Here is a 13300-nt window from a genome sequence, read left to right on the forward strand (position 1 = left end):
ATACGCATATTATAGATGGTACGCTGACAAGCACACTTTGTGGTAAAGATGTGGTGATCATTGCAGTGCAATCCCAGCAGGGCCAGGAGAAAGGGCTCTGCTTTGCTGCTGTGTCCTTTATCAGGAACTGAAATTTACTCTTAATTCAAGGTGAATGCTTCCCCAAGTATGCACTTTTTAACATATATGATTTCTCTTTAAAACACAGTAGTAGTCTAATCTTTTGGGGGTCCTTTTATATTCTGTCTTCCGTTTGTCTCGTCTCAGTGTAAGAATGCTGTTTGGAATCAAAAATATGTTTTCTGGGATGTGGTCTCTGGTCATGGCCCCTTACAAGACATTATCAAACGATCGTTTTGTTTTAGGATGTTTGGTAGGGTTTTATTGGCTTGTATTTTCAGAGAGTGGAAACAGCTTTTAAATGCTCATGTTCATGTTTTCCTTGTTTTTTTACTGACTTAGACATAAAGATAGTCATGCAGATCATTGTCGGGCATTAATGCAGTTGGCCCCTTACAGTGGTATATGTTAAGCATCAGTAAAGGAAGTGGTTTCCTCTAATGTATAAATACATTTTTAGGTTTTCTGTTGTCCCTTGACATATTTTATGGCTACTTCCTTTAGAATAAAAATAAGGAGGAAATACTAAAACATATGCCCTGTTCTTAATGACTTACAATGCACTATCTTCTAATGTTTAAATCACACTAACGAGTAAAGATGACATATGAACTGTAAACTGTGGTGCTGCTGGCCACCAGCAGAGGGCCCCCACTCTAATCTTTGTTGTCAGCTGACTGTTAGGAGAGGCGTTTGACCACATTAAAGACGGCATGAGAAAATGCAAATGGGGTCTGCCAGAACAGAGGCCTCTTTTTACCACTGATCTAGATACAGCGCTGTGTGTAACAACGCTGCATTAATAAGGCAAAATGTCAAGTGGACTCACTACTGCCAGATATCCAATGAGAGCCACGGTTCTTTTAAAAACTTCACAGCGCAAGTAGGCATTGTGTGTTTTTTTTTTTTTTTTCAATGGGCAATGGTGCTTTCATGTTATTTTAGCCTTATCTGGGCAAACAGGCCAGTGGGGTGTTATTGGTCTGTGTGCTCAATGTGAAGCCATGAATCTGGGCCTTTCTGGGTGAAAACTGTACATATGTAAAATATGTCTACCTGTGTAAAATGTGGCTGATGTTATCAATCATAAAGGAGTACTTCCCTCAACAATTCCCTGTGCTTGTGTACACAAATGCACAAACGTATAAAACCCCTCTGAGTCCACACCCATTCTCATAGCATTTCCTGTGTGTTATGGCCAAAGGCGTGGTCAGCCCCCAGGCAAAGGCAGTCACCAAGGAAACAACTCCAGACATGTGTATTAATGTTTTTTATTCAACTATAAGCAAATGGAGACCTCATACACTATATCAATGTACTTTTAGGTAGGGTAGGATTTTTGTTCAGAAATAAATTCACAATATCAGAATAAACATTTTGAAACGTGACTCTTTGAATGAAAACAAAAATCAATACAAAAGTTATTTTATTCCCCTATAAATCTAAGCAGTAGTAAATTATATCATTTAAACTGTATATAAGGATATAATTTATTCATGCATATAAGGCATAAAATATTAGGTTGATATACCTTCAGCAGATGAATTAGAGGAAAAAGATTTTTTTTTTTTAAAAAAGCAGTTTGACACAGATTATGGGTGAGGCAGGACTAGATCAGTTTCTTGGTATAGACACTTTCAGCGCTGCATCAGAATAAAAAATACACCTGACGGTTTGGGGGGGGTGGGGAGCTGAAAGGAAAAGATGCACTGTGTCTCAGATTCCATTTCATTTGATTTACCAGAGGGGGTGGATATGTTAACATGCTATGGAGTTTAAACTTTTAATGTGACCAAAACTGTATAATACACCAGCGGTCAGAAAAAACAACCCCAATCAGACTAGATTTTTCTCATTATCTTTTGAGTTTTGACTGGCTAATGAACTTCCCAGTCCAGATCCAATGGCCCACATTCTGTGTCTCCCTGCTCAGTGGGGGTGTGGCTATCCTGGTGCCATACCCCCTGTCTCCATAGGAATATATTATCACATCGGTGATGTTTAAAAGTAGTGCAAAGACAGTACAAAAAAATACACCATTCGTTAGTATTATAAAAAAGGCATTTATAATTATTTTCCTATACATGGAACAATACATAATCAGAATAAGTTAAAATATACTTTTAAAGTTTGTTTGGAACACATGAAAAGACAGGCACAGCAAAAAAAAAAAAATCAAACTCACAAAACATCAATTCACTCAGCAGATCCAAGCTTCTTTCATTCGTGAGGTGAAGTGTGTAAACTTGCAGTGAAATACAGCATATTTGTTAAGAACTGATCATTGCTCCTGTAAAAACTCTTTTTATATTTGTGCAGACATTGAGGCAGTTGGCAAAAACAAGAACGAGAGTTTAGACTACAAAGAGATCACACAAAATGTTTCTGAAATACCAAGTCAAGAGGCTAATAGTCCTGCAAGAACTCCATTGATGCAAGCCCACAAACTGTGTTACATTCTACTGGGAAAACCCTGCCCCCTTTTCTGACTGTTTCTGGGAAGCTTGTCAAACAAAAGCCAGTCAGGGTGCCAGAGACAATAGAAATGAGATCCCCCAGAGGATCTGAGCTTCCTCTCCAGGGCAGAGGCAGGGGCAGTGGGCAGTGGGCAGGAGGCAGGGGCAGTGGGCAGGGGGCAGGGGCAGAAGGCATGAGTCACCTGATATGAATTGGGCTTTTACAAGGTCCCATCAGTCACCTGATATGAATTGGGTGAGGTAGACAATCCAGATTATGGCTATTAATTAAAAAAAAAATCTTTTTACTGATAATCGCAGTCTGTAGTCTGCTTTAACCTCGGCACTGCTGTTTGCAAAGGGTACATGGTGAACTGTTACTGCCTTACATTACAGCACGGTTTTCTAAATAAGAAGAATGCAACATGCTGACTTACAGCCTGCCGTTTACTGATAATTTCCTTTGGTGTGAGTAACGCTCTGAATGCCCTTGCAAAGCCTCTAAGGATTATGAGTATCATTGGCCTTTTCACCTCAGTGCTGCTGTCTGAACAACTTTATTCAATTGGCACCAATTCGGTTAATTTTACGAAGCAACACTTCTTTGGTTAACCGCTTCAGCTAATGCTACCATTTACACTGTGTAAAAATAAATCACACACACACACACACACACACACACACACACACATACACACAAACCTGCACTGCACAGGAAATGTGACACATCTTAATCAATATATGTTTTATGTTCTAAATCTGTGATGAATTTCCCTGCATTTATACACCAATCATAGTACAATCAGTATATGATAAAAGGGTCCCTAATCTTTTCTGCTATCTGATGCTAACCAAACCTAATACGATCAACGCTACATTCCCTTCATGTACTACAAAGCTGCAATCAGATCCTCTAATATGTTATTTCTATAAAAAGACAACATAAAATGCTACATTGTTAAAAGTAAGATGCTAAGAAAGCTACATACAAGCAATGCACCATTATCAGTTAGGACATTTGATTACTCTGCTGCTCAGACATCATTTCAAGGAACGCTGATGCTGAAATCTGGCATAAGGCATTATTTGCATCATTACATGCAAGTCACTCTATCTGTGGTGCAGATGTGGTGTTATGAATAGGCTGGATGAATGGATACAGCATCCCCTGAAACGGGCAAGACTGGTTCTGTCCTGTACTGGTCCAGCAGGCTCAGCACTGGGCAGGTCGACACCAGTGATAATCATAAACAGTTAAACATCAGAGGGGTCTGTCTGACCAATCGGTGTCTGTCTTGGATTATCTCTAATCTCAAACTCCCCTGAGCCTGTAGGGTGAATGCAGTCGTGGAATGGCCACATAGTTTAGCTGCATCAGTGGGTGAGGCATGGCTCAGTTCTTTAATTACCAAAGGTAAAGCTACTTTCATACAGGGCTATATAATGTTCCTCTTCCCCCTGGGACAGCAGTGTCAGAGCAGTCATCTCCGGATGCTCTCCGTCTAAAACTCCAGGCCCTGACCTTTGCCCCCAAGGATAATGTCCAACCACAGGTCCTGTTTCAACCCTGAGAAGAGTCTCTGACCTTCGGGTCAGCTGACGGCTCACAGGGCTGGGAGTTTGAAGCCCAGGGAGAAAGCGCACTGAACACAGAGCAAGGCTGGTGAGAGCTGCTCACCCAGCTGAACTCTGGGTAGAGTAGCCTGGGGTTCAGGAACAACTGAAGCCATTGTTTCAGAGACCATAAACAAGGAAACAGGTGATGGTCTCTTCCAACAAAATGTGTGTTTTTTTTTAAAAACTGAGTGCATTGTTTTTTTTTCACAGTATACATAAAACATAGAGCACTGGGTTAAAAAACTCCATTAAAGGCATATATATCTTAATCTGCTACATATAGTCAAAGTGATAGTTTTCATATTAAGGCCTTGTAGGTGGACTGGTGTTTTTCTACAGGAGGACTGTGAATCTCCTTATACAGAAATAGATTTCCCAGACATTTTTAAGCCCATACAATATGAGCTTATGACTGTCAAAATATTAAAAGTAAAGAAATTATGTACATATTTATATACAGAGAGACTACTTCTGGTCCATGGCCATTGTGTTGTCTTCCACCACTGTGAGGCGCTCTTGAGTCTTACTGTCGCGAGGAGCCCTTGTGATGTAAGGACCTCTTCTTCTTCACTGCAAAGAAGTCTGAAAGAGAGAGAGAAAATGATGAGACGACACTGCTGAGCACCTGAGAAGCACGGCAACAGAAGGCTTTAAAGCTTGTTTATTTTATGAGCCTCAACTAAAGAACCTAAACATTTAGATGTAGATTAGGGACATAATATCACCTGTTGGCTTTGCAGTTGGCTGTGAAGACTTGGACATTCTTTACCTACAAGCTAGAGAGTAGTTTCTACAGGCATCTGCATTCTGCCAGCTTATCTAGCTAATGCGCATGCTCACATTTGACCTAGCTTCTTTAATGTGGTTATAACTATCAGGAATACAGAGCTGCGGTTCCCTCCTGACCTGTGATGGTGGCCTGTCTGCGTTTGAGTGTGCTGGATGAGGCTGCCCGCTTCTCGGCCTTGTGGCTCCTGTAAGCCTCCCTGGCCGTGACTTCCAGGTACTCCCGTGGGGGACGGGGGGCGGCCACCCCTCCGCCCGGCACGTCCGGCGCGCGCCCGATGCCCGCCTTCACCACGCAGCTGCGGTAGAACGCCGGCACATCCTGGCATTGCAGCTCCTCCCACTCGATGGAGCCCTGCGACGGCCGGTCTGTCTGGAAGTCGAAGTTCCACCTCTTGTTGGCCACCTCCACGCTCATGCAGAGCAGACGCTGGAAGTCCTGCTGCAGCTGCTGGTGGTCGACCGGCCCAAACAGGTTCCTGCGCACCGACGCCCCCCGCAGCTTCACGCCTTCCCCGTACCCGTCACATTCAGACGACGTCATCGCCATGGTCCTGACAGAGACACAGGTAACCCCACTCAGGTGAGAATGCAGGTCCATCTCTGTATATGTGCTTCTCTGAGCAGTATGAAGAACACACACACTCACACACACACTCACACACACACGCACACACACACATACACACCAGCATGCATTCAAAATCTGTTGCATGCTCCCTGTTTAATGAGGCTGATTTTTATTTGATCGAACACACGTGTTTCTAAATATGAAGGAACAGGGGTGACAGACTCCAGACACCCATGCTGGGGGTTTTACAGACACGTCGAATAAGCTGTACATGTTACTCTACCCCCAACACCTGGAATCTTTATATGTGAACCTGTTTCTCCAGTTTCAGTTTACGGGCCTGGGGGGTGTGGCGGGGCGGGGGTTGGGGGCTTGGGGGGCGGAATGCTGAGGAAACACAGGAATGTCTCACCACAATACCAAACCATTTCATCCCACATCATTTAACAGGACATGCCGCACTTCAAACCCAGAGAAATCTGAAGCAGCCTTGGAAATAGTTTATTAAAAAATGTTTATTGAAATTTTTAGATCCACCATTAGGTTTGGCACTAGACTGATTGCTTTTTTTATTCCATTCACTAAATTTCAATACAAACTAAATATTTCAACACTAATTTAAAAAAACAACTAAAAATGAAATGAAAAGGGTCCTCTTGGACTAGCTCTTCTGGAATCGGCACTGCGCCCCAAACATTTAGATCAGAGATTAGAAGTGGCATCACCACGTGAGTTTCCACCAAATATCGAGTCATGTGGCAGTCATGGGTTTGGTATATACTGGTTCTTGAACATAAAGTTTCATCTATATGCATCTGTACATTTGAAAATAACAACAACCAGCAATATAAAAAAACGCATGCAATCAGAATTTATGACAATTAAATATTACCTTCTAGTTCTGAATGTTTCCGTCAAATGGAAGCGTCGACACTACCTCCCTAGATCTCAAATTTGTTAATCTCTAAAAGCTCCAATTTATTTATTTATGTACATCAAAGTAAGAAACGCCTGTAGCACTTGACTTCCCCGGAGTTAAGTGCGCAGTGAGTTGATCTGCGGCAGTTTGCCTCTTGAAACGGCGCTTTTGGCGCCAGCTGTGTTACTACATCACATTAATGGCACTCACTAACACCCGGGCGCTGGCCGTACGCCGCACTCAACATGCCGCCTCTTATTAGAAAATACGTGCGCCGTTGAATCCGGGCAGCCGTTAAACGCTGAACAAATTAAGGTGCGTCGGTAGGGTAACAATAACACGGTCGTAAAAGGTTAACTGCCGCTGGTTATTGCCCACAATGAACATAAAAGGGCTTCTAGTGGCAGCTTCATATATCCTGAATCTGTCATGCTATTTGGTGGTATCACAGGAAACCTGAGACTATTTGCTAAAGACAAGTGTTTGTTTCAGATTTAAAGAAATGGCAAATTTGCACAGTCAGAACATAACTTTGTATTTTTAATACTTTTAAGATCGCTGCGCCGGGATGTAGCCTTCTTAAACCGGTTTCGGCGTCCAAAATGACCCCCCTCCCCCCAAATAAATAAATAAATAAATAAACAAGGCTTTTCCCGACTCAGCAAACAGTATATAACACGGAACATATCTAACAGATTGGCCACCGTTACGCCGTTGTGACCACAACCAGCCACAGAGCATCCATAAAAAGTTAAGCGTAGATTGCATTATCTCTGTGTAGATTTTATTACATAGGCAATTTTCACGCCAAAAATATAACATTTTTGTGTGTAATCGTGCTGAATCGTGTCACTGGCAAATGGGAATTAATCAAACTATGTCAAATCGCAACTCCATCAATCATTATTATCTTATTGACATAATTCAATGCTTTTCACGTCATGGCAATTTGGGGAAAGTTACCAAAAAGGTCATTCGCGAGAGTGAGCAGCTCCCCATCACAAGTAATGGCCATAAGAAAATGACTACGCCGACTGTCTCTGCACTACACATAGACGGCGCTTTCAGAAAGAGGGCCTCTGGCAGTGTAGAGCAAACTCTCACGCAAAGTAGTATTTCGCAACAGCCAACTCACTCACTCACGCACTCATTCTGAAAATAAAAGCATGCAGAATAAAATGCCTGTGGAATGAAAACACCTTCGCCGCAATGCGCAAGCATATCTGTAACGCATGTACTTTAGTTAAGTCGAAAAAATCGTACAACTCGCTTATCTGCGTGACTTAAGTGTCCACACTTAATGTGTGACGCAGTTTCTTAGGGACAAGGCAGTATCCAGCTGTACGGATCGTTCTGTCCGTCTGTCGTTTGCCACGCATTCTGAAATTTAACAGCCACTCTTTTGGATAAATGCATACGCAGAGCCCCTATTAAATCAACATTCGACCATTCTTCAATTAGTGTCCAAATCTGGTGACGTTACCAGCTGTTGGTTCTCCTAGATACTTTCATTCGACGCACCGTCTCGTCAGATTTCGAATTCAATCTGATTTCTGATTTATGCTTTCCTGCCTTCGACATAAACTACCCATTTTCCAAATGTAAATTGTTTGCACTTATTACTTCGTTGGCGTATACGTCTTTACGTGTTAAGCACACGAATTCGTGAGTTTTATTTCCAAATAATGTAATGATATTTTTATTGAATGGGCTCTTTTAATTTCATGTTGAGCCGGGACGCTTCGTCTTAATTACGCCGTTGCACGAACCTCCGCACTTCGGCTTGCGGAGAAAGTTGTTTACGTAGCAGAAGTGGGCGCGGTGTGGGGATCGCGTTACTACAACACTACACACTGACACACAGAACCGCCACTGTGCACTGCTTGTGCAAAATACCCGCTTCACATACCTCAGAAACTTCGCCATGTAGCCTACCTCCAGTTAGCATTGTGGTCTTTTTACAAATGACTAAAATATAAGCTCCGAGTATTTCTGAAGACAACAGCTCTCAACAGTACAGCGCAAATGACGCAGTAGAAAGATACCGTGCACACAGCCAGGTATACTGTAGGTAATAAGCTACAAATAGCTACGTGAAACAATTCGACCTGTGATTCGAATCTTTGACACTGGAGAAAACAGAATCTAATATTTAATTAATGTATATTTATTAAGACACAAAGCAACATGCTCTAGCAGAAAACACTACATCACAGAGAGAGGAAAAAACACCTTTTCAATGGCAAAAACATCTAAGTCGTTGACAAACACCGAGTCACTGCTAAAACGATGAAATGCAACAGAGTACGCGTTTCTGTACTTACCGGCAGAGTGAAATCAATCCCTTCAAACCGCGAAACAGTTTAATTTGCTGATCTACAGAAACTGACTTTCACCGTGGCGATAATTCAGGTTTTTATACAGCCTGCAAAGAGCGAATGTTGCTATAAACACCTAAGGACGCAAACCCCCCTGACGCTGCCCGTCCCTACCCTTTCCTTGCCTTGTTTGTTATGGACATTAGAAGTTGTGGGACGTCCTACAGTCAAGTCAGTCACGTGACCGAGTTCACAACAACCTTTCTTTGGGAGCTGGATCGACGCCAGGGAAAACTGTTTCAGCGGCCGCCTATGGCAGACTTACAAAAACAGGCTTCTCCGCTCCGAGTGTTCTTCCGAGCATTTTATATTGCCAGAGCCATCATTCGATATTGCATTCCTACGTTGCGTAAAAGTTTTATTATGCTGTGGGAAAAAAATCGTCAGAACTAATTTATATGACAAAACATTTTGTTTGCATTCTGCATACCCGCTCCGTTGTTCTTCCAAGCTTTCCTTTAAGTGTTCTGTAGCCTTTGCAGACTGCCCTGGTTGCGGTGCGCTCACTTAAAATAGTATCGGAGGCGCTCGGCAAGAAGTAGGTCAGATTCGCTGGCAGCGGGGCAGCTCCCCCCTCCGCGCCTCTGTTTGACACACATTCCCGTGTTTTGCTTGCGTCACGTTTTGCTCTGGCACCGTTTCAGCGCTCCGGTCACGTTGCTGCGCCACGTGAGCGAAACCCTCGCAAACTTTTTTCGCCTTTCTCCCGCAATTTCTGTGTGAAGAATCAGGGCACATTTCGAGGGATGCGTTAGTTTGCTGAAAACAACATAACCTGCTCTAGCTGGCAACACAAAGCACACACGACTGGTATTAACCAGTTTTTAAACGAACACAAATATTGTGCAATGCACAACGATCGCTCATCATTGGAGTTACAACACTGTTGGTTATATCTGCGTACAATTATAATTGGTCTTGCGACATTAAATTATTGTTTAATATTTCATATTTATATTTATTAACGTTATCATTTAATTCTTATAAATCTTCCCAGTAGCACGGGAAACCATTGTAAATTTGGACTTCATCCCCAAAAGCCCAAAGTCTTCAAGATGGGCAGCTAGTGATATTTTATGGACTTACTTTCTCTAGGATATCTCAAAGGAATTATTACTAGTAAGCTACAACTAAGCAACTAATTAGAACTTGATGATCTGAAGAAAAATACTGGAAGCATATGACTAGACAGATTGTCAGAAAGTAGGAGAAACACAGATGCACAGCACAAAAATGTGTTTCATTGAAGTTCTGTCAACGCATTTTTGTTTTGGTAGGCAAGCATAATTACATTTGACATGTTATATTTCTTGTGTAGTTATAGGAGTCAGAAGCTGAAACAGGCCTGAAAACAAGCTCTCCAAACAAGGTGATACAGATACCTTTATTCACATTACAAAATGGTGATGTGAAATGCATTTTCAAAAATGTGGTTAACAAAAATATTTAACACACTGATAAAATATGTATGAATTATTATGATAGTATATGTATTAGTGATATGCCCATATTATATATATATATATATATATTTTTGCAAGCCAGTTAACATCATAGTTGTGCCATACAGTAAAATTCAGAAAAAGTTTTAGTTCGCAGGTGTCTTCACTATCAGGGACAGACCATGAAAACATCTGGATTCCTAATTTATCTGCTTCTCTTTTACTGGCAGTAGGATTGTGAGCAAAGGGCATACTCTGTAGCAGGTATGGCTTCAAAACATCACAAAAACTCTCCAGATGCACATCAAAGTTAATGTAAATTTCTCCTATAAGATATTTAAGATATTTAATGTGCAATCTGTAACTTGTAATATGATGATAACACAAAAAACTACACAAACTCAAACTGCACACAAAAAATGAACCCTAGTCACACGTCAGCCTCCATTCTTTGATTGTCTGAAATGGGTCTGTTTCCCAGTCTCCAAGAAGAAAATGTTTTTCCTCTCGTTTCCTTTCCCTCACACAACAGTCGACATTTATTTGTCACATGACAGAGTTGAGCGTAGAGCAGATTTTTTTCCTGTTTCTCCAGGGAACTCTGTGGCAACCTCCAGCCAGCAGCAGCGTTTCCATAGCAGCGCGAATCAGGGAAATGTTAGCAAGCCCTCCGTATGCGCACATGTCACTCGTCCTCTGGCTATGCATCATAAGCTGGCATTTCTGTGCTGCCGCTTCCTTATGAAGCCACTGCCGCAGGTGGTGGACACACAGGTGGTGCTAAATGCAGTTCCCGCTCGCTGGGCTGCCCCATGGCTTGCAGAATCAGAGAGGAAGTACGACTGTTTTCAGACTTCATCAAAGATAAAGCAGCAGAAAGGAGAAATGAAACAGAATTAAGAGAGACTGAAGTGCTGAGTAAAATGAGAAAATATTCAGCTAGAGTAAGGAGTGTGTGTGTGTGCGCGCCTGTGTGTCTGTGTGTGTGCCTGTGTGTGTGTGTGTGTGTGAAAGTAAAATATTTTGAGGCACCATTGAATTCAGTTTACAGAACTATTCTCCCAGCACTTGGAGAACTTATTTTGCAGGTAGCCCTCTAAAGAGCTGCATGCTCAGTAAATTACATCATACCAGTACACCTTAAGAAATAACCACTGTGGTAAAGTTCACAGGGCTGTCCCAGGCTTCCACGCTGAAGCCTGCTGCCGTGCTAAGCATCAGCAGGTGATAAGTGCATATTGTATGCCTCCTTTAAATTACCTTCGCCCACATGGAATGAAGCTATAAATATAACACCCCGCATCCTGAATACAAAGCCGGCAATCGTACTGTCTGTGTGTAAGTGGAATCTCACTCCTGCTTCGTTTCATTGCTGGCAGGGCCTCCTCTTTGAATATGTGAATGACTAGTGTTCAGGCAGATGATGTCATTAGCAAGGAATGCTGGTCGAGAGACATTATATCATAGAGGGTTTAGCATTAAAGGGGGCAGTTCAGACCAGGTTTCCAGTGTTATAGTGGTCTCCTGTTTTCTTAAACTTAAAATGTCCATTTATTCTAGTTTATTATACCCCATTCTAATTTATTTCCAAATCTCATCTGTCATAATTGATACAGTACATTTAACAAAGATCAAGGTAGTGAGAGATGTGATGGTATTAACGATGTTCCTGTTAAATCGTGAAGTGACAGCGCCTAGTTCATAGTTTTTGAGGCAGTTCTGGTTTCGACTCCACGTTACTTTAATGAGGTTATAAATATTTTGAAAGTTCTCCCTGTACCTCTGCGTTTCCACAGCGGATTTCAGCTCCCTGACAGATGAAGCTGTGTAGTGGCCAAAGGACAACCCTGGGAGTCACGCACCCCCTGCCACAGTGATTATCCTCTAAACATGTTCCCAGGTTATCTGCACTTATCAAAGGTTACCATGGTTACCAACATTGTAACCATGTTGTTGGTTAAATACATGGTTACCAACAAAAAGCTGTATGTTGGCGGTTTCTTTTTAAATCCTATACGGTGTGTTTTGTTTGTCATATTTTCGATTGTGTCTTTCTGGGTCACAGATAAAAATGCCATGACTCTTAAGCTGTACAATGCTTTACAGTGACAGAAAAGGTTGAAAAAACATAAATAGATAAATAAATTTTGGGGATTTGGGTTTTTTGAGGATGCCCTTTTGTAATGTTATTGTTGTTACAGAGGCAGGGATGTATCTGTTGGCCTGCTTGGAGAGCTTCCTTCAGAGAATCACATTAACCCTTTATTAGTTTTGTCACAAGTTTCACCCTATCCTGGCAGAAGATGTAAAAAAATGCATAGCTATGAGTTCTATGTGTGGTGCTAAGGCTTTTTTTTGGTCATTCAGCAAATGAGAAAGTGCTTTTGAAAAAATATTTTCCCTTGTTTTCTTGTGAGACCAATTTAGTGTTTGAACTGACAATAGAAAGGCGCCCACTAGCTACTTGTTTGTGGATGGTAATGTTTTTGGTCTACTCTATCCTGTATTTTCTGTTTTGGCAATTGAGCCAGCCTTTTGTTGGTGTAAATAAGCTTCCTTAGTGTTGTGGGGCATACATCCTGATCTGTAATTCCAGTCACTGCAGAGGTGAGATTTTTTTTTCTTATTAACAAATAAAATAATGGTACTAAAGTGATTGCAATAGGTTATTAAGTTGCAATAACTGTAGCACCCCCAAGAATGTGTAAATTGTTATTCAGAAACCAAACATGAAATAAGAATTTCGGTTAAATTAAGTGGCATTATACAGTGTTGCATTATAAGTGTTGCATTAAAATGTGTTGCTATATCTCACATTAAAGAAGCTTATAGAATACCAAAAACATTGTTATAGCCCCCCTCCCCCTCCCCCACCGCCACGTCCTCACTTCTAACCTTAGAGGAGAGAGGTTTTTCTCTACTTTGCTCTTTTTTGATCAGGATTAGCTTCTGAGTAAGAATATAAATAGCAGTAGGACTCTGCTGTGGGCCTGCATGCCAGTTTTTTAACT

At 41.7% G+C, this 13300-nt stretch overlaps 1 protein-coding gene across 1 annotated transcript; it reads right to left on the reverse strand.

The window, feature by feature from the left end:
* Positions 1-2257: 2257 nt before the first annotated feature.
* Positions 2258-9456, reverse strand: cdkn1d (cyclin-dependent kinase inhibitor 1D). The gene is made up of 3 exons (XM_036517463.1): positions 9278-9456; positions 5100-5533; positions 2258-4775 (listed from the first exon to the last, which is right to left on the reverse strand). Exons 2-3 carry the CDS (start codon positions 5527-5529, stop codon positions 4717-4719), a joined length of 489 nt encoding a protein of 162 aa, XP_036373356.1. The 5' UTR covers positions 5530-5533; positions 9278-9456; the 3' UTR covers positions 2258-4716.
* Positions 9457-13300: the final 3844 nt, after the last annotated feature.

The sequence above is a fragment of the Megalops cyprinoides genome, chromosome 23 (genome assembly GCF_013368585.1).
Source record: "Megalops cyprinoides isolate fMegCyp1 chromosome 23, fMegCyp1.pri, whole genome shotgun sequence".
Classification (NCBI taxonomy): domain Eukaryota; kingdom Metazoa; phylum Chordata; class Actinopteri; order Elopiformes; family Megalopidae; genus Megalops; species Megalops cyprinoides.

Excerpts from the sequence above, each read along its gene's own strand:
- cdkn1d (XM_036517463.1), bottom strand. The coding sequence starts at position 5,529 with ATGGCGATGACGTCGTCTGAATGTGACGGGTACGGGGAAGGCGTGAAG. Across the intron at positions 4,776-5,099 it reads CAGACAGGCCACCATCACAG|ACTTCTTTGCAGTGAAGAAG; the intron begins GTCAGGAGGGAA and ends TCTCTCTTTCAG.